The sequence below is a fragment of the Saccostrea cucullata genome, unplaced genomic scaffold (genome assembly GCF_032062105.1).
Source record: "Saccostrea cucullata isolate Sc308-1 unplaced genomic scaffold, CSIRO_AGI_Scuc_v1 ctg1432, whole genome shotgun sequence".
In the NCBI taxonomy this organism is placed as follows: domain Eukaryota; kingdom Metazoa; phylum Mollusca; class Bivalvia; order Ostreida; family Ostreidae; genus Saccostrea; species Saccostrea cuccullata.
Window position 1 is genome coordinate 279,730 of NW_026929305.1, and position 20,114 is coordinate 299,843.

General features: G+C 35.4%; 1 protein-coding gene across 1 annotated transcript; it reads left to right on the top strand.

The window, feature by feature from the left end:
* The first annotated feature begins 3,004 nt into the window (after positions 1 to 3,004).
* LOC134280393 (protein HtrL-like) lies at positions 3,005 to 4,074 on the top strand. The gene is made up of 2 exons (XM_062762802.1): positions 3,005 to 3,023; positions 3,275 to 4,074. Exons 1-2 carry the CDS (start codon positions 3,005 to 3,007, stop codon positions 4,072 to 4,074), a joined length of 819 nt encoding a protein of 272 aa, XP_062618786.1.
* Positions 4,075 to 20,114: the final 16,040 nt, after the last annotated feature.

Below are 20,114 nucleotides of genomic sequence, written 5' to 3' on the forward strand. Positions count from 1 at the left end.
GCTTGTTTTATTCTCAATCTCATGTCAGCATCTAGGAGGGCATCAATAAACTGTTCTTTTGCCAGCGTTTCTTGTACATCTCTTGGCGCCGTTGGGTATGCCAAGCTTGTGAGTCTTCTTATGGATTGTCCCAGTTCTGGTAAAGTTTCCGTTGCTCGTTGTCGGCGTTCTCGCAGTTGGGTTCTATACAAGTCATTTTGATTCGAAGGTGCAAATCTCTCCTCTAATGCATTCACAAGTAAGACATAGTCATGCTTGTGTGTATTAGGCAAATTCCCCAGTACACCCTGAGCCTGTCCCCTCAAGGAAACTGCTAAATATAAACCTTTCTCTTGTTCCGTCCACTTGTTCAACATGGCGCATGCATCAAAATGGGAACAATAATCTAACCAGGATCCAGTACCATCAAATGTTGCAGGTTTTATATGGGTCTGTGGTTTCTTCTCTGTTGCCGTTATGATATCGGTCTCTGTATCTTGTCTACTAAATCGACGATCCTTTCGGCGATTAGTAATGTTTGACTCTGTTGCACTTCCAGAGACTGGTGTTGACATTAAATAACCAGGTCTTTTGCCCTCATCGGAAGGAACACTACTTGTACCAAACAACATTTCATCTTCCCAAGAAACTTTTCCCATGGGATGCTTTTTCGGTTTAACATCACCGTGAAAGTCTATATCAGAAAATCTCCCTGATGCAAAACCTAAATCTTTTGATTTCGTATCTGATCGAACATCTGGGGTACTTGTTTTATTAGCACTTGTATCCTTGGCTAAACTAGCATTGTGAATGCTTAAACTGTCATTTTTCAACTCTTGTAGCTTCTGCTCTATGAACGTTATTTCTTTGTCAATGTCGGTAATGTCCTTGTCAGCCATGTTTTACAATATGCCCACAAAATAAAAACAAATGATAGATCAACAAATGATACAAAATATATAAACGTAATATTCCTAAAACCGCTGCCACCAAATTTGTAACGTTTTTTACAAAGTACAAATAATTATTTAATAGGTCCGCTTAGGATTCCTTCCTAAGTATCACGTTTATAATATGAATCAAACAAACTTCAACAACAATGGCACTATAACAAGAAACTGACTGAAATTCACTATGTATATATACTTTTTCCTCGGTCCTATCTGGATAAATGATTAGCAAACAAATATGAACTTAACGACAACGAATTATAAGAAAAGAATCAACCACAATTGAATCACTAACGATCAAGCAAATAATCAAATATGAAGTTATAACACTGTAGTTGCAGACTGAGTGGTTTAACCAACAATCCTGTTGTTTCCCGACACAGTCTGCAACTACCTAAAAACACACCCTAAAAGTCACTGAGACACCTTTTAATAAAAGTCACCAAGACACTATTTAAAGTCACCAAGACACTTTAGTCACTGAGACACACTATTAAGGAACTAGGTTCCTGAGCTGAGTGGTCTAACGAACAATTGTGTTGTTTCCCGACACAGCCCAAGAACCTAGTCCAGGAGGTGTTACTCAAACGATGAGTAACGACCAAGTAGCCAAATACTTCATGGGTGTTTATATTTATACTCTTTCTAATAACTAATGATTGGTTGATGATTCTAAAACTCTGATTGGCTATGATATCAAGTGCTGATTGGTCAAATATAAAATGATATGATTGGTCGATTTCACAAGCATTTAAATCCAACATCAATATTCTATATCATTACACTATAAGCCCTAGCTAAACCAAACTTGCATGGATGATGTATCTAGGGATGGACACTACCAGACTTGCTTCGGATGCTGAATCTGACCTACATTTTCATTCCTAAGTAACTATAAGCCCTAGCTAAACCAAACTTGCATGGATGATGTATCTAGGGATGGACACTACCAGACTTGCTTCGGATGCTGGATCTGACCTACATTTTCATTCCTAAGTAACTATAAGCCCTAGCTAAACCAAACTTGCATGGATGATGTATCTAGGGATGGACACTACCAGACTTGCTTCGGATGCTGGATCTGACCTACATTTTCATTCCTAAATAACTATAAGCCCTAGCTAAACCAAACTTGCATGGATGATGTATCTAGGGATGTACACTACCAGACTTGCTTCGGATGCTGGATCTGACCTACATTTTCATTCCTAAGTAACTATAAGCCCTAGCTAAACCAAACTTGCATGGATGATGCAGCTAAGGATGGACACTATCAGACTTGCTTCAGATGCTGGATCTGACCTATATTTTCCATACAAGAGGCCAGGTTAAAGTTTTGGGAACAGATGAATCCGAATGAATTTGAAGTCCTTGATATCTGCAGTATTAACAGTTATGAATATTTATTTACACTATACATGTTTTTCACGCTACACGCGTAGAAATGTGTATATACCATGTAAGGGGTTAAACACAACTTGCAAGAATAATGTTGTTGGGATGAATACTAAATATTAAGAAAATATGATGTGATATTTGCATTACTTAAACTGATAACATTGGTCGAGGTGAGCTTCGTAATCTTTGATTACCTATGTTTATGACACAGCATTTATATCTTTCACAGAAATATTGGAAATCCATTTAGTCAAGGGCCATATCTCAAACATGATTGAAATGCCTTTTTTGTTCTGAGTGGTATGGCATATTGGTAAAAATGCTAGTCTTGAAGGTAAACTAAGGATTTTTATTTCTTAGGTTCATTCCCCAAGAATACCACATTTAAAAAAAATAAGGATTATGATTTTTGCAGAAAGAAATTTTCGCAGAAAAGTTTAATTTCTTATAAATATCATACCTTTCGATGATAAAAACTTACAATTACTTTTATACATTTGAGGCTATAAGCATTTTGCAATCCTTGTTCACCCACCTTCTTTAAAAAGTAAATCAAAAAGTAAAAATACTCATATTCATTTGTATTGCATATTGTAGAATTCATGTAGAAAGTTCAAAATCTGAGATCATGGCTACTTGGCAGATGACCACCTGTCCCCCACTGGACTAAATCTATAATGTCCAGTAGTGACCTGTGTGAGATAAGACTAAAGTACGCACCAAATTATTGACCAGTCATAGTATAAACAAAATAAACAGTATACATGTATAGAATACTAAAATGTATAGGTATATGTATGCCGAAATATTCTTACTATTTTTGCTGTGTCTCAATATTGGTAAGTTTATTTGAAGTTGTTTTTATTTTTACGAATCATATGTTTTTTCGTGTTATTTGCTTCCTTCTTAAGTCATAACTCGAAGAGGTCATCTTTTTTTCAATCCAGTTCAAAACGACCAGGTATCCCCACCAACCCAGGAGGCGGTGTTCGTAACGGCTCTATACGACATAGGTCGTGAACATTGGACACACTTTCGGCGAAGTTTCGACGAATACCTATCTTATTTCAGGAATGTCCTGGGTTTGAATGTAAAAATGATCATCTATTCTGACGAATCGGTTCAAAAATTTGTCTTGAACGAAAGAAAAAATCTACATCAGAAAACACAGATCTATGCACTACCATTCACTGATTTAGAGTTCTATCGATACAGACAGCATATTGGAAACGTTCTTGTCTCCCCTGAGTTCCGAGATTCCAACGAAATGCTTAATCATCCGGAAGCTTTTTCAGTGAAATATTTAATCCTGATGAACAACAAAGTTTCATTTTTGTCAGATGCTGTACGAAAAAATCCTTTTAACAGCACGCATTTCTTCTGGATTGACGCCGGGTATGGACATGGTGATAACCTTACCCAATGGAAGAACTTTCTGCCTAGAGTTCTTTTAAACAAACACAACAAGATTACATATATTGAATTGAACGATCCAGCGTTATATAAAGATATCAATGAACCTCATAAAGTTCAAATGTCGCCTGCTTTTTGTGGCGGGTTTTTTGGAGGGGATGCGGCGGCCATTTTGAAATATGAAAAACTCTACAAGAAAACTTTTCGAAAACTCCTCACGGAAAACATAGTGGACGATGATCAGAATGTGGCATTTCAGTGTTACGTAGAGAATCCTAATCTGTTTGAAAATATTCGTGGACACTGGTTTGATGCCTTTAAATTGTTTTCATAATAGCTGAGAGAGAGAGAGAGAGAGAGAGAGAGAGAGAGAGAGAGAGAGAGAGAGAGAGAGAGAGAGAGAGAGAGAGAGAGAGAGAGAGAGAGAGAAACAACGTTGTGAAATATACTATATTTGTACATATGGAGGAAAAGGTGGCTCGCATGATTTTCATTCATTTTCCTTTTCACATATTATAATATCATATATTTTTTTAAGAACCCTATCTACACTGCACACTAAAGAGTTCTGATTATATGGTATTTTTCTGCAGTTAGAGTGATCTATACCATTAGATCTTAATTCTAAAAAATAGAAATTAACAATATATTACTCAATTTGTAATTATTTCAGGTATTCTTAACATTTTAAGTGGTCAGGATGAATTAATTGAACATGTTATTTCCATGCATTTTCCCTATGGAAGTAAACAACCGTGATTTCTATTCACTGCTACAATGTTGTCTTTGGACATTTTCCCCGGGGTAAATGCCAAGCCCCATACAGTGAAAATTAAAGAGATAAGCTCAATATTGACACCTTTATACAATATATTTTTCTCAATGTCCAAAAAACATTTTGCACTGGTGTAGAGAGGGTCCTTAAAGTCAGAAAAGCGCCTTCTTTGAATGAGAGTTATCTTTCTTTTCTCATATTGTCAAAAAGTGCCTGATATCCCCGATATGAAATTGTCAAACCTAAATCTATTATAAAATCAGTGACTTATTCTAAAAGAGATACTAATCCAGTAATTGAGTACCACATGCAGTGGGGAGAAAACTTTGATAAGATGAAGGGGGAGGGGGTCAGTGTTTATGGGTGGATACAGGTGAGCGAGGTGCATGAGAGGCGCAGTTACAATTATAAACTGATGCAAATGTGTTTCGATATTGAAAATCTTTTTTATGAAACGTGATTACACTTTTTCTTAATATTTGGACAGTGACAAACAATATACAATGTATACGGAAGGATGGACGCTATAAGCCCGACTTTGTAAATAAAAGAGACTTACATATGCACGCTTTATTTTTTCTATTTGTAATATTGTTTAATCTGCGTGCATATTTCGATTTGATTTGAACATATTTTATTATGTAAAATACATAATTGGATTGGGCAGCAGGCATAGCCTATATAAGCCCTCTCCATAGGTACAAGGTTAATTAATACACATATAGTAACAGGTTTATATATGACCAATAAGTTATATATAACTGACACAAATTTAAATGGATTAAAGGGGAAAGAAAAAATACATGATTGAAGAGAGAAAAAGAAAAAAAAAACACAACAACAAATGAATACCGGTTTGTAAATGTGGAAATGAAAGGGAAAAAATGAGAACTACAGCAATTTATAAACATACAATGAATGTGTATTTAATTTAGGACATAAACTGGAATAAGTATTTCATAGTTACACTTCATTTATGAAACCTTTTGGTTTGTGATATATATTTGTGAACACAATCAAATAATTTCATATTATTTGCATAAGAAATATTACTATCACCAAATAATAAAAGATTAAGGGAAATAGGAATAGGATTTTGTAGGTCTATACTAGATATACAATTAAACAGAGTGTTTCTTTGCTCAACATAACATGGGCATTCAAAGAAAAAATGATATGCATTTTCTATATGAAAATCACAATTTTCACATTTTGAGCTATCACTTATATAATCTTTCAGTAAATCACCATTTAAACTACTAGCATTATTTCTTAGCTGACAATGAATAATATTTTGACTACGATTTCCATGATTAAAAAGCTTATTGGGTGTTCTATAATGAGTCTTTTTAATGGCATTAATGAAAGAAGATAGTGTTGGTAAACTCCTAATATGGTATGGTAAACTATTCCATAATTTAATTGTAGATGGGAAATAACTATTCATATATGATGTGGTCCTCGTCTGAGGAATAAGAAAAGTAAGACCATCATTGTTTCTTAATGAATATGAGGTTTGGGGTGGAATACAAGGTCTTAGAAGATCTTGAAGGTACTGTGGTGCTAACCCATACACAATTTTGTAAAATAATATTAATTAAGGTCTTCCGTTTCAGACGGAAGACCTTATAGTGATTCTACTGTTTTTTAAGGTCTTCCGTCTTCACGGAAGACCTTATAGCGATTCTATTGTTTCTTATTATTATTATTATTATTATTATTATTCTTTTTTTTTTAGACAAAATTTTGTGCAGGCGATTTCTCGTAAACTATTTGGTGGATTTCAATGAAAATTTCAGGAATTATAGGTCATTATATGAATTTTATATAAAATTCCGTTTGTTGGAAAATTCGGTACCAGTGCCAAGTTATGGGCAATTTCCTGATTTTAAAATGCAATTTTGTCTTCGAGTGTTCTCGAAAACGGCTAAAGATATTAACTGGAGACTTGTTAGAGATGATAGACCATGAGTTATAGATGTGCAATTTTGACTTTGTTTGCGTCGTAAGTACTTCCGGTCGCTACAGGAAGTGAATTCAAAATGTACACTTTTTCAACTTTTTTTGTTTTTCAATATTTTTCTTTGATATGATTAATGGTAATAAAGACCCTACTGGAAAGGCCAAATATATAATTTATCTATGAATTGATCAATCCACACACTAGATATTCGCATTTGAAAATCTGAAGCGTGTCAAAGATGGCGGCGGTCTCGGTAAACTCCGCCATTACGCAAGTCGGGTTCTAGAAGGTCAGCTGAGCGTTTAGATGAAGGAAACTTCTACCAAAAAGATTTATGAAATGTAAAGGATTCTTTTGATTGCTACATCGCAATTACGTTGCATTGAGTATACTTTTAACATGAGGTTTCCTCAAACTTCTATTGAAATCGCTTTTGTCTGCATCTCAAAGTTAGAATACAACTTGACTACAAGTGGAAATACGATGACTTCAGTCTTTTATTTTGCACCAGGGAAAACGTATCCTAAACCATGGTTATAATACTTTTCAAGAAACTTGCCTGACTTAATATTAACTATGTTTCTGAAGTATGACTTGACTTCTGTTTATTTTTCTTTACGCAGGCTTGAGATATATTAAAGGAATAGAAAAGACAAAAATAAGAAAAACATTTTTAAAAGATTGTTTATTAAAGGTTATATGAATATTCTTGTAATAAATGCAAGTTATTGACATAAATAGTATCAGATTCCTTGACCGTCGGAGGACGAGTGATTTTTTTTTTTTGCGAAACATTCCAGTCTTTTCATGAACGTGTAACTCATCTCCACTTTGGGGGTAAACAGGATACAAATTTCGTGGAAAATCTAACCGAATTCACAGCTTTATTGTTACGTGGCCGTATACGAAATTATATTTGTATAATGTGATAAATATTCTCGTACTTTCTAACGCTCGAAATTCTGGTTATCAGAACATACATTTCTAATTTCCATTGAAGCTATCACATCTATTAAATAAATCAAACATTTCAAAAGAATAGCGTTAAGAACTACTTGTGACGTTTGGCACGAAATAATGCATCATGACCCGACTTAGTAGTAGACAAATGGCGACAATAGTGCAGAAATATATAACATTGGCATGTCTGTATATGGAGTTGCATGGGATAAAAAGTTGAATACATATCGAAAAAAGGAAAGAAAACTGTATCATCTGTTCATCATTAATAGATTATCTATCCTAAAAATAACTGTTAAAACTCAAGCAACAAATTCCGATGTGATCATCTTGATCAAAGTTTGGCAAGCTAGCTCTCGTGTTATAATTCCAAACTGAATTTTAAAAAAATGTAATGTATGTTTGAATAAGAAAACAATCTCGCGATATTCGAATGTTAATTTTAAGCGGGTTCCCAAAGGTGTAATGGGTACCGCAATGGATTTTCACGCTGGCAACCCGGGTTCGATCCCCCATGTTTCCGATTTTTAAAGTCACTTTTTCAGTTTGATTTTACTTTTTTTCTGAATCGGACGGAAGACCTCTCGTTGCTCGCAACGAGTTTCTTTTCTAGTTATGTTCCCCAAACGGAGTTTGGGAACATATTGTTTTTACTCGGTTTCTTATTATTAAGGTCTTCCGTCTTCACGGAAGACCTTATAGTTATTCTATTGTTTCTTATTATTATTCTTTTTTTTTAGACAAAATTTTGTGCAGACGATTTCTCGTAAACTATTCGGTGGATTTCAATGAAAATTTTAGGAATTATAGGTCATTATATGAATTTTATATAAAATTCCGTTTGTTGGAAAATTCGCTACCAGTGCCAAGTTATGGGCAATTTCCTGATTTTAAAATGCAATTTTGTCTTCGAATGTTCTCGAAAACGGCTCAAGATATTAACTGGAGACTTGTTAGAGATGATAGACCATGAGTTATAGATGTGCAATTTTGCCTTCGTTTGCGTCGTCAGTACTTCCGGTCGCTACAGGAAATGAATTCAAAATGTGCACTTTTTCAACTTTTTTTGTTTTTCAATATTTTTCTTTGATATAATTAATGGTAATTAAGATCCAACTGGAAAGGCCAAATATATAATTTATTTAAGAATTGATCAATCCACACACTAGATATTCGCATTTAAAAATCTGAAGCGTGTCCAAGATGGCGGCGGTCTCCGTAAACTCCGCCATTAAGCAAATCGGGTTCTAGAAGGTCAGCTGAGCGTTTAGATAAACGAAACTTCTACAAAAAAGATTTATGAAATGTAAAGGATTCTTTAGATTGCTACATCGCAATTACGTTGCATTGAGTATAGTTTTAATGTGAGATTTCCTCAAACTTTTATTGAAATTGCTTTTGTCTGCATCTCATAGTAGAATACAACATGACTACAAGTGGAAATACGATGAATACAGTCTTTTGTTTTGCACCAGGGAAAACTTATCCTAAACCATGGTTATAAGTAATAGCTTTTCAAGAAACTTGCCTGACTTAATATTCACTATGTTTCTGAAGTATTACTTGACTTCTGTTTATTTTACCTCGCAGTCTTATGACATATTAAATGAATAGAAAAGACAAAAATAAGAAAAACATTTTTTTTTAAAGATTGTTTATTAAAGGTAATATAAATATTCTTGTAATAAATGCAAGTTATTGAACATGAAGAGTATCAGATTCCTTGACCGTCGGAGGGCGAGTGAATTCTTTTTTCAGTGAAACATTCCAGTCTTTTCATGAACGTGTAACTCATCTCCACTTTGGGGGTAAACAGGATACAAAATTCGTGGAAAATCTCACCGAATTCACAGCTTTAGTGTTACTTGGCCGTATACGATATTATATTTGTACCATGTGATAAATATACTTTCTTACGCTCGAAATTCCGGTTATAAGAACATACATTTCTAATTTTCATTGAAGCTATCAGATCCATTAAATAGATCAAACATTTCAAAGGAATAGCGCGAAGAACTACTTGTGACGTTTGGCACGAAATAATGTATCATGGCCGACTTCAGTAGTAGACAAATGGCGACAATAGTGCAGAAATATATAACATTGACATGCCTGTATATGGTTTTGCATGGAATAAAAAGTTGAATACATATCGAATAAAGGAAAGAAAACAGTATCATCTGTTCATCACTAATAGATTATCTATCCTAAAAATTACTGTTAAAACTCAAGTAACAAGTTCCGAAGTGATCATCTTGAGCAAGTTTGGCGCGAAGATTAACTCGTGGCGTTTAACACAAAATTATGAATAGTGACCGCCTTTTATTATTCTAAGACAGATGAATTGTTTCAGAAGTAATATACAAGTAGATTTAGAGATTTGGTCCCAATAGCGTAACAGTAAGCGCTTTATATTTCCATGCTGGCGACCCGGGTTCAATCTCCTTTGTTTCCATAAAAAGTTTTATCACTTTTTCAGCTCGATTTTTCGAAAGGGGGGGGGGGTGGGTCAGAATCGGACGGAAGACCTCTCGTTGCTCGCAACGAGTTTCTTTTCTAGTTATTATTATTATTATTCTTTTTTTTCTTATTTGTTCTCCGGTACTTTTTTGTCCGGAAGTGTTCTCAGAAACTGTTCACCCAACTAAGTTAAAACCTTTTTAGGGTTAATAGGTGTGTAGTGTAGGTGTGCGGAACGAAGGTCATTTTGCGCGCATGCGCCTGCACGTGCGTGCGCGTGATATGAGTGAAATGACTGATATACTTAATAAAGCTATAACTTTTTACATTTTTATTAAAATTATTTGAAACTCATTATATAAAGATATATTAATAGTGTAGATAATGTGACACTGTCAAATTAGCACGAACTCACGCGCATGCACGTGCGCTTTGCTCTGATTGGCTGAAACAAAAATCTCAATATCTTCTCTGTTTTTTGCCGAAATGCTTTGAAATTTAAGACATAGGCATGCTTTAGGATATCCTACAATACGGTATATAAGAATTTTCATCAAATCACGCGCATGCACGTGCGCTGCAATCTGATTGGCTTAAACTTTAAATGGCTATAACTCCCTTGTTTTTCAACCAAACAGCATGGGATTTAGAACATAGACAAACTTAATGGACTCCTAGAAGAAGGTATGGTCATGATGAACATGCTTGCGCGTGCATGAACGTGCGCTTAGCTCTGATTGGCTGAAACAAAAATCTCAATATCTTTTTTGTTTTTTGAACGAAATGCTTTGAAATTTAAAACATAGGCATGCTTTAGGATATCCTACAATATGATATATAATAATTTTCATCCAATCACGCGCATGCACGTGCGCTGCAATCTAATTGGCTGAAACTTTAAATGGCAATAACTCCCTTGGTTTTCAACCAAACAGGATGGGATTCAGAACATAGATAGATATTGTAGACTCCCACAACAGGGAATGGTCATCATGCACATGCATGCACGTGCGTGCACGTTAAATGAGTAAAATTCAAAATACACTAGATTAAACATATTTTTGGATTAAATGCTGTAATATTTAGCATATTAAAATATATCAGTAGTGTAGACAAGATGATATGGTCATTATGCACATGCATTCAAATGCGCATGTGTGCAATGCTGAAATTGAATACTTCTGGTAAAACTTTGTTAAAGTCTTAAATGTATCGCGTTTGTCTTATTTAATGAAGCTTACAGGGAATAAGGCACCAAAAGGGAGGTGGGGAGCGTTTGGGGAACATCTGTAACGGTTCCCGTTACAATTAGCCCTAGTTATGTTCCCCAAACGGAGTTTGGGAACATATTGTTTTTACTCGGTTTCTTATTATTATGTTCCCCAAACGAAGTTGGGGAACATATTGTTTTTACTCTGTTTCTTATTATTATTTTTCTTCTTCCTGGGCACTTTTTTGTCCGCGAATGATCTCGTAAACTACACATCCGACTAAGGTGAAATGTTTTTAGGGTCAGTAGACATGTTATGTAGATTTGCGGAACGAAGGTCATTTTGCGCGCACGTGCTTGCAAGAGCGCGCACGTGCAACACGAGAAATGGTCAATATAATGAATATAAGCGTAACTTTTTACATTTTTGATGAAATGCTTTGAAACTGACAATATTAGGATATATTAGTAACACAGACAATATGACATACATGTAGTCAAAATAGCAAGATCTCACGCGCATGCACGTGCGCTTTGCTCTGATTGGTTGAAACTAAAGTCTCAATATCTTTCCTGTTTTTTGACAAAATCCTTTGAAATTCTGAACTTTGCCATGCATTAGGATATTCTACAACATGATATATAGCAATTTTCATGAAAACACGTGCATGCACGTGCGCTGCAATCTGATTGGCTCAAACTTTAAATAGCTATAACTCCCTTGGTTTTCAACCAAACAGGATGGGATTTGGAACATAGATAGATATAATAGACTTCTACAAAAAGGTATGGTCACCATGCACATGCATACACGTGCGTGTACTTGGGCTGCAATCTGAAAACTTAAAATCCTATAACTCCCTTGGTTTTCAACTAAACAGGGTGGGATTTAGAACATAGATAGATGTAATGGACTTCTACAAGAAGGTATGGTCACCATGCTCATGTATGCACGTGCGTGCACGTGAAATGAGTAAATTCAAAATTACACTTGAATGAGAGTATTTTTTAATACTTTTGGATTAAAAAATATTTAGTATATTGAAATATATAGATTGTGTAGACAAGATGATATGGTCATTACGCATCTGCATTCACATGTGCACGCGTGCAATGCTAAAATTTGAATATTGGTACACTTCTGGGAAAACGTTGTTAAAGTCTCAAATGCAAAGTTTGTCTTATTTAATGAAGCTTACAGGGAATATGGCACCAAAAGGGAGTTGGGGAGCGTTTTTGGGTTAAATCTGTAACGTACTTTTTTGTCCCCGTTACAATTAGCACCTAGTTATCATTAAGCGCTTCCGTTCACGTGCGGAAGACGTAAATGATTGTATTGTTTCTTTTTATTATTATTATTATTATTTTGATCCCAAATTTTGAAGCGCGATTATCAGAATGGTTGGATATTTTCACAAATTTTCACATGTTAGTAGGCTGATATATCAAGTTTATATAAAATTCCGTTTTTTGAAAAATGCGCTTGCGGTCTGAAGTTTGGCCGATTTTCTAAATTTTAAATGGACTTTTTGAATTTTTCAAAACGGGTTGAAAGGTGTGAAATTTTCAGGATTATTAGGTCATGACATTCTTTTTGTTTTGAAGTAGTTTTCATGTGTTTCTGATACTTCCTGTCCGCACCGGAAGTGAATTTGTGTTTCGGTCAATTTTCGACTTTTTTGTTTTTCATAATTTTTTCAAGATATTTCTAGGCATAATAGAGATAGGTCCACAATAGCCAAATAAATAATTTGTTTTGAAATCAGATCACTCCTTTTGTAGATTTCAGCTACTTTCGTTTTGCATTTATAAAATCAAAGTACTGAAAGTACTAAAGGGGCATTTCTTACTTTAAATTACATGAAGGTTACGTTTACTTTTTTTCTGCATACAAAAATCAAGACATACAGACTCATTTATATCAGGATTGAGATAACATAATTGCAATGAAAATCAAAGTACCTTAAGTACTGAGAGGACTGCTTTAGATACCAACATTTTTCTCACTAAAGTGTACATGTACATGTATGTAGTATAAACAGGCATGTTTTTCTTACACATAAACATCAATGCATACAATAAGTTACCTATGGAAGCTTATTTTTTTCAGTCAAAAAAATCATAGTACTGCAAGTACTGAAAGGTTATTGACTATTTTATTTTACTTTGACATATATACATCTAAATCTTTATTTGAATGCAAAAATTCATTTCATATAGACACGATATTGTTCACCCAACTAAGTATCATAAAACCTTTTTAGGGTTAATAGGTGTGTAGCTAAAACCTTTTTAGGGTTAATAGGTGTGTAGTGTAGGTGTGCGGAACGAAGGTCATTTTGCGCGCATACGCCTGCACGTGCGGGCACGTGAAATGAGTGAAATGACTGATATACTTAAAATAGCCATAACTTTTACATTTTTTAATTAAATGCTTTGAAACTCATTATAGAAGGATATATTTATAGTGTAGATAATACGACAATGTCAAATTAGCAAGAACATACGCGCACACACGTGCGCTTCGCTCCGATTGGCTGAAACAAAAATCTCAATATCTTTTCTGTTTGTTGACGAAATGCTTTGAAATTTTGAATATTAACATACCTTAGGATATGCTACAATTTGATATATACAAATTATCATGAAGTCACGCGCATGCACGAGCGCTTTAATCTGATTGGCTTAAACTTTAAATGGCTATAACTCCCTTGTTTACCAACCAATTAGAATGGGATTTAGACCATAGACAGACATAATGGACTCCTACAGGATGATTTGGTCATCATGCACATGCATGCACGTGCGTGCACGTGCAATGAGTAAAATCAAAAATACACTTGATTTAGCCTCTTTTTGAATACTTTTCGATAATATGCCTTAATATTAGGTACATTAAAGTATATTGATAGTGTAGATAAAATAATATGATCATTTTGCATATGGTTGCACGTGCTCTCACGTGCAATGCTAAAATTTGCGATATATTTTATGCCCCCCCCCCCTGGAAAAATGTCTGGATCCGCGCCTGATATGCTCATTCTGGACATGCATGCATCGTGAGAACGCGTGCAATGCTTAAACAATATAAAATTTAAAAATAAATTATACGTATAATGGATTCCTGCATTATGCGACCATCAAAATTAAATGCAAGAATTAACATGCATGCACGTACATACTGCAAAACGGTTGAAACACGTATACCGGTAGTATATCTTTCTGCACCAAGACATCATTTTTTTTTAATTGAACGAGACCTTCAACTCATTGGTCTAAAATATTCTACTGATTTAATTTAAGCGAAACAAATACTTAGGCGCCATTGCATCATGTTCATTTTTGGGGAAGATTCATCATGAAGTACTAAAAGGAGAATGAAGAAAAGATCATTTTGAAAAATAGACATGCTAAAAATGCAATTAAAAGGTTGATAGATACTTATATATATTTTTTTTAAGCTGCGAAATTGTTTAATTAAAGTTACGGAAACTAACATCACTAATAAAAATGCAATGATGTGCATGTACACGACTGAAATTCAAATAGTTCTCACTGTATTTAAATAAATGGATATATTCTAAGTCTACCAGCGGCCAGTAGTATATGTACCCTTTGATCCTTAATCACCCTCTGTAGTATGCAGGCTAGCGTGTAACATAACTACATGGTGAGCGCTCAGTGCACGTGCGTATGGATCACTAACCAGTCACTTCAAGTACTATGAAAACTGGGGGTTCTAGCTTGTGCTACAAGACGTAAGGGGACGACCATTTGATTCTGAAGGGGGGGGGGCTGGCAAATTTGTCCTCGAAAATGTTGAAAATAAATAATTTGTCCTTGATCTTACTGGAAAAAAATAATCCCTCCTTCACCGGCATGAAAATAAATAATCTGACTCGAAAAATAAATGCCAACCCCACTCTCAGAATCAAATGGTCGTACCCTAAATGTCATTTTATTTGCATTAAACATTACAAATGAATTAAAAGTTTAATGGAATACTCAATGTTATAAGCAAAATTAAAAAAATCGGAAAAGGGAAATATACACATTTAATAGTAACCTAGTGCGGATCCAAAATATACAGAACGGATAATACACATCTTATTTTTTTCTTCCTGTACAAGACAACAAAAAGGATTTTAATACCTTTACAGCAAAAACGAGGGTACAAAGTTGTTATAAGAAAAAATTAAATCCAATGTTCTCAAGTAATAAAACCGCTTTCTTACAACTCCATTGTAGAAGCGAATTAGTGCATGGGAAAAGGAAATTAGAATTCAAAACCCTTTTAAATTAAAATAGACAATCAAATCAATACCTCTTGATTTTTCTACAGCTTTTATTTCAGATCATTTTGACACAGACACATGCTACTAGCAGGAGATAATTCCGTCATACTGGATATTTTCATTCAAAAGCCAGGTGTACCCCAATTTTTCACTTTTGTTTATAATATGGAAACCTTGCAATCCTTGCCAAAAAAGGAAGATTATCTGCATGCTTCAAATCAAAGCTTGAAAGTAATTATCATTATTGCGCTTTATTGAAATATTTAAAAGTATCTGAACATTCTAATTTTTTTTTCACGAATTTTTTTAAAGTCAAACATAATGATTACAACGTTATTCACATCCCCCTTCTCCTAATTTTAAGAGCGATGTCATGTGCCTGTTACATTCAAATATTGGAGTTTTAATAAGTGAGAATTTATGCATCATTGCGTACATTGCAGGCGCGTAGCATCGTTTTTGAAAGTGGGGGGGCCTGCCAGAGAATTTTTTTTGCTACTCACCTGATTAACTTAACAAGCCCCCCCCCCCCCCCAAAAAAACAGGAAAATTACAAGTTGCCCAAACTCGAAAATCCTATTTCGTGGGAGGGGGGGGGGGGGGGGGGTTAGTGGGCGGCCAACATTTTCAAAGCCAAGTTTCTTTCACTTCCAATTTTTTTCGTACATTTATACCTACATTGGTAACATTTATACTATGGTAATAAGTGGGGGGGGGGGCAACCATCCTCTCAATTAACATTTCCTATAGTAAAGGTAATGTTGGGGAAATAAGTGTGGGGCCAGGCCCCCCTGTTGCTACGCCCCTGCATTGTTGTCTGAACCGTTTCCCTCCATATAGGTATAAAGGGATCAATAAAATAAAAGTGACTTCTCTGTGATAAATTGGTTCATCATAAGGTCACTTAAAACATGAAAAGGCACCTCAGTGTGGATATAACTCGATCGCTAAAAAAAAGAAAATAAAATAAGTGCATGCAATTGAAACCGAAATTCATAATGATTTCTATATAATCCGTGAACATATAAATATTTCGACAAACTCAATATCAGCTACTTTGATGAAACAATTATAACCTGAATTAGATTGCTGATTGCGTATACAATTTAGGTTTCTAATTTTAGGTGGGATAAAGTTGTCATTATTAATTATTCCTAAGTTTGTATTAGTTTGGTTTTAAGAATAATATATCCTCTACAATTTAAATAATAAAGCGGTTATTTTAAGTTCAGATCAGCACAGTGACAAAAATAATAAAATAGCGACACAATGACTTCAGTTTATTTCCTGAATTATTCATATTACTGCGTAGCTCAGTCAGTTAAGGTCTCGTCCACAAACCCGAAGGTACCTGGATCGAGCCCTGCCTGCGGCGAATAGCACCCTTCATGAAAATCTTTTTCACCCAACTGTGTTTAAAGGCAATACAATACCTATATAAATGTGCTTCGGCGTAGCTCAGTCAGTATAAAAAAAATATTAATCTCGTCTACAAGTCCAGAGAGTCGCTGGTTCGAGGCTCGGACGCGGCGCATTAGTTTACAATATACTTATTTCAATCCACTCTTCCTACTTTGACCATCAATTCGACCATTAAGAAGCTTGCCAGTGGACGACTGCCGATTACTAGCTACCACCATAGAGTGCCTTCTAGCCTGCAGTGAGGGGACACAACAGGGGACACAAAGGTAAAAACTGCTCAATACTGCTAACGTAGGTATATCCCACATGCCAAACCTTACTGTAAGAGGGAGCATGACAAGCAAGACAATTGGAGGACAATTAAACCCGACCGCGACCCGGGTAAAGCAGTGTGGTCGCTAACAAGCATTGCATGACAATTAAACCCGACCGCGACCCGGGTAAAGCAGTGTGGTCGCTAACAAGTAAAGCAAGACAATTAAACCCGACCGCGACCCGGGTAAAGCAGTGTGGTCGCTAACAAGCATTGCAGGACAATTAAACCCGACCGCGACCCGGGTAAAGCAGTGTGGTCGCTAACAAGCATAGCAAGACAATTGGAGGACAATTAAACCCGACCGCGACCCGGGTAAAGCAGTGTGGTCGCTAACAAGCAAAGCAAGAAAATTAAACCCGACCGCGACCCGGGTAAAGCAGTGTGGTCGCTAACATAGCAATAAATTGGAGGACAAATTAAACCCGACCGCGACCCGGGTAAAGCAGTGTGGTCGCGACCCGGGTAAAGCAGTGTGGTCGCAATTGCAGGACAAATAAACCCGACCGCGACCCGGGTAAAGCAGTGTGGTCGCTAACAAGAATTGCAGGACAAATAAACCCGACCGCGACCCGGGTAAAGCAGTGTGGTCGCTAATATAAATTGCAGGACAAATAAACCCGACCGCGACCCGGGTAAAGCAGTGTGGTCGCTAATATAAATTGCAGGACAAATAAACCCGACCGCGACCCGGGTAAAGCAGTGTGGTCGCTAATATAAATTGCTTGACAAATAAACCCGACCGCGACCCGGGTAAAGCAGTGTGGTCGCTAATATAAATTGCAGGACAAATAAACCCGACCGCGACCCGGGTAAAGCAGTGTGGTCGCTAACAAGAATTGCAGGACAAATAAACCCGACCGCGACCCGGGTAAAGCAGTGTGGTCGCTAACAAGTAAAGCAAGACAATTAAACCCGACCGCGACCCGGGTAAAGCAGTGTGGTCGCAAATATTCATTGAAGCAAAAATGAGCCCGACCGCGACCTGGGCATACTTATGGTCGCTGATTACTATTGCAATTTACTTGCCCTAAAAGGTCTAGTGATGCAAATGTCGTGGTTTTCGGGACCATATTCAAAACCCGATTATTTTGGGAACCCGGTTATAATTATATATTGGGAATTGTTTGTAATGTAATTTATTTTGCTTGCATTTTATTGTAGTAAATCACAAATGAGTCCGACTGCGACTCGGACTAGCTGTGATAGTCCCCGTTATCTTTTGCTTTTTACATGACTTGAAGGTCTAGTGATGTAAATATCTTCATTTTCCGAACATTGTTCAAAAAGACATTATACTGGTATTGTTCTCTATTATACCATACCTCAATTGTATTTGTTCCAATGCTTTCGAGTCATTTGTATATATTGTAATGAAAGATACTGTTTTTTTTCTTCAATTTTAATGTATTGAGATGAAGTATTAGTGGATAACATGTATATAATATTTTTCATAGACATTTTGTTGTAACAGTCACCGTGGAATCTAATTATGGCACCATTTAAGTCATGTGTAATAAAAATTTTAATTTAATCTTAACATGTTAAAACCGTTTTAATACAAAGTATATTGTTCTTGAAATATTTCAAAAATTACACATGGCTTAAATATATGGCTGGCGTCCCCGTCGCGGTGCTGGGCGTCACACCTTCACACCAATTCCTTTAAACAGAAGAAAGTCTTTCATTTTAAATACTTCCAGCATCATTTGTATGCGCAAATCATTTTTTCCCTGGTTTAAAAGTGTGAATGTGTGATGGCAAATAGCCAATTTGTCCCGGTGGACTGGAAAAAAAAATTTGCACTATTTGTGAGAATACAACGCAAAAGGTATTTTAATACGAAATACAGTCCTATTTTGTCAAAAGGTTATAATAGTTAACTTGTAAACCGAGGAGGGGGAATATAAATTAAGGGGGAAAAAACGAAGAAAAAAAAATTGGTATGTATGCGTATTAAAATACCTTAAGAATATATTTCTACGCAGTATTGTTAAAATAACTTCTTTTCCAGATAATGGATTCAATCGATGGAACATTGCTGCAAGTGTTGGGGTTGAGTTTTAAGGTCCAACAAAGCAAATCGATGTCCAAAGAGCAAGTACAAATGTTCAACACTCTTACAAATAAACTAAGCGAAGAGGTTTCAAATATAAAGAAAGAGTTTGAAGCGATGGAAAAAAGAACAGTCGACTCCAAAAAGGAAGAAGCGACGTTAAAACGAAAATTTCAAGCATTAAAGAAGGAAGTCGAAGCACTCAAAATAAAAAATCAGAAATTAGAAAAAACGACGACGGAACTGAAGGCAAAATGTACAGATCTAGAAAAAGACCTTGATTCTAGCTGGGTTGAAGATATAGAACTGGATACAGGTGCCAATGAAGAAGGAAAGCAAAATGAAAAAGGAGAGGCGAGAAATGAGGAGAATACCGCAAAAACCAAAGAATAGGAGAGAAAACTGAACACAGAGAAAAAACAGAGAAAAAACTTTAACGACTATAATAGAGCTTATTTGTTTTGCATTTGTGATTTTGTTTAACATCAATGCGTGAATATGTACTCATAGTTTTAAAGCAATTATGTTATAGTTGTGTATAGAGCAATTAATGTATGTTATGTACAAATACATATGTTAAAAAAATCCTTTTGTGTAATGCTTAATACATCACCCGAAGAGGTCAATTTTTTACTAGGTCTTATTAATAATTTTTCTTCATAAAAACTTTATTTTCTATCGAACTTTTGTATAATAGAAAATACAATAAATGATTGTTTTATTGTATGTTGAAAGAGCTTTTCTAAAGTCCCTGGGTATCTCCTTAAATTGAAAGATGTTAACTTTCATTAATCTTTATCAAGATTTCAGAAGAGCTCTTAAAGAGACACTTAATAACTGTAAAAGTGTCTCCAAAAAAATATAGATTTACAATAAATATCTTTTTTCAGATGGACCCGTCTTAGTGTAAGGATTAACCA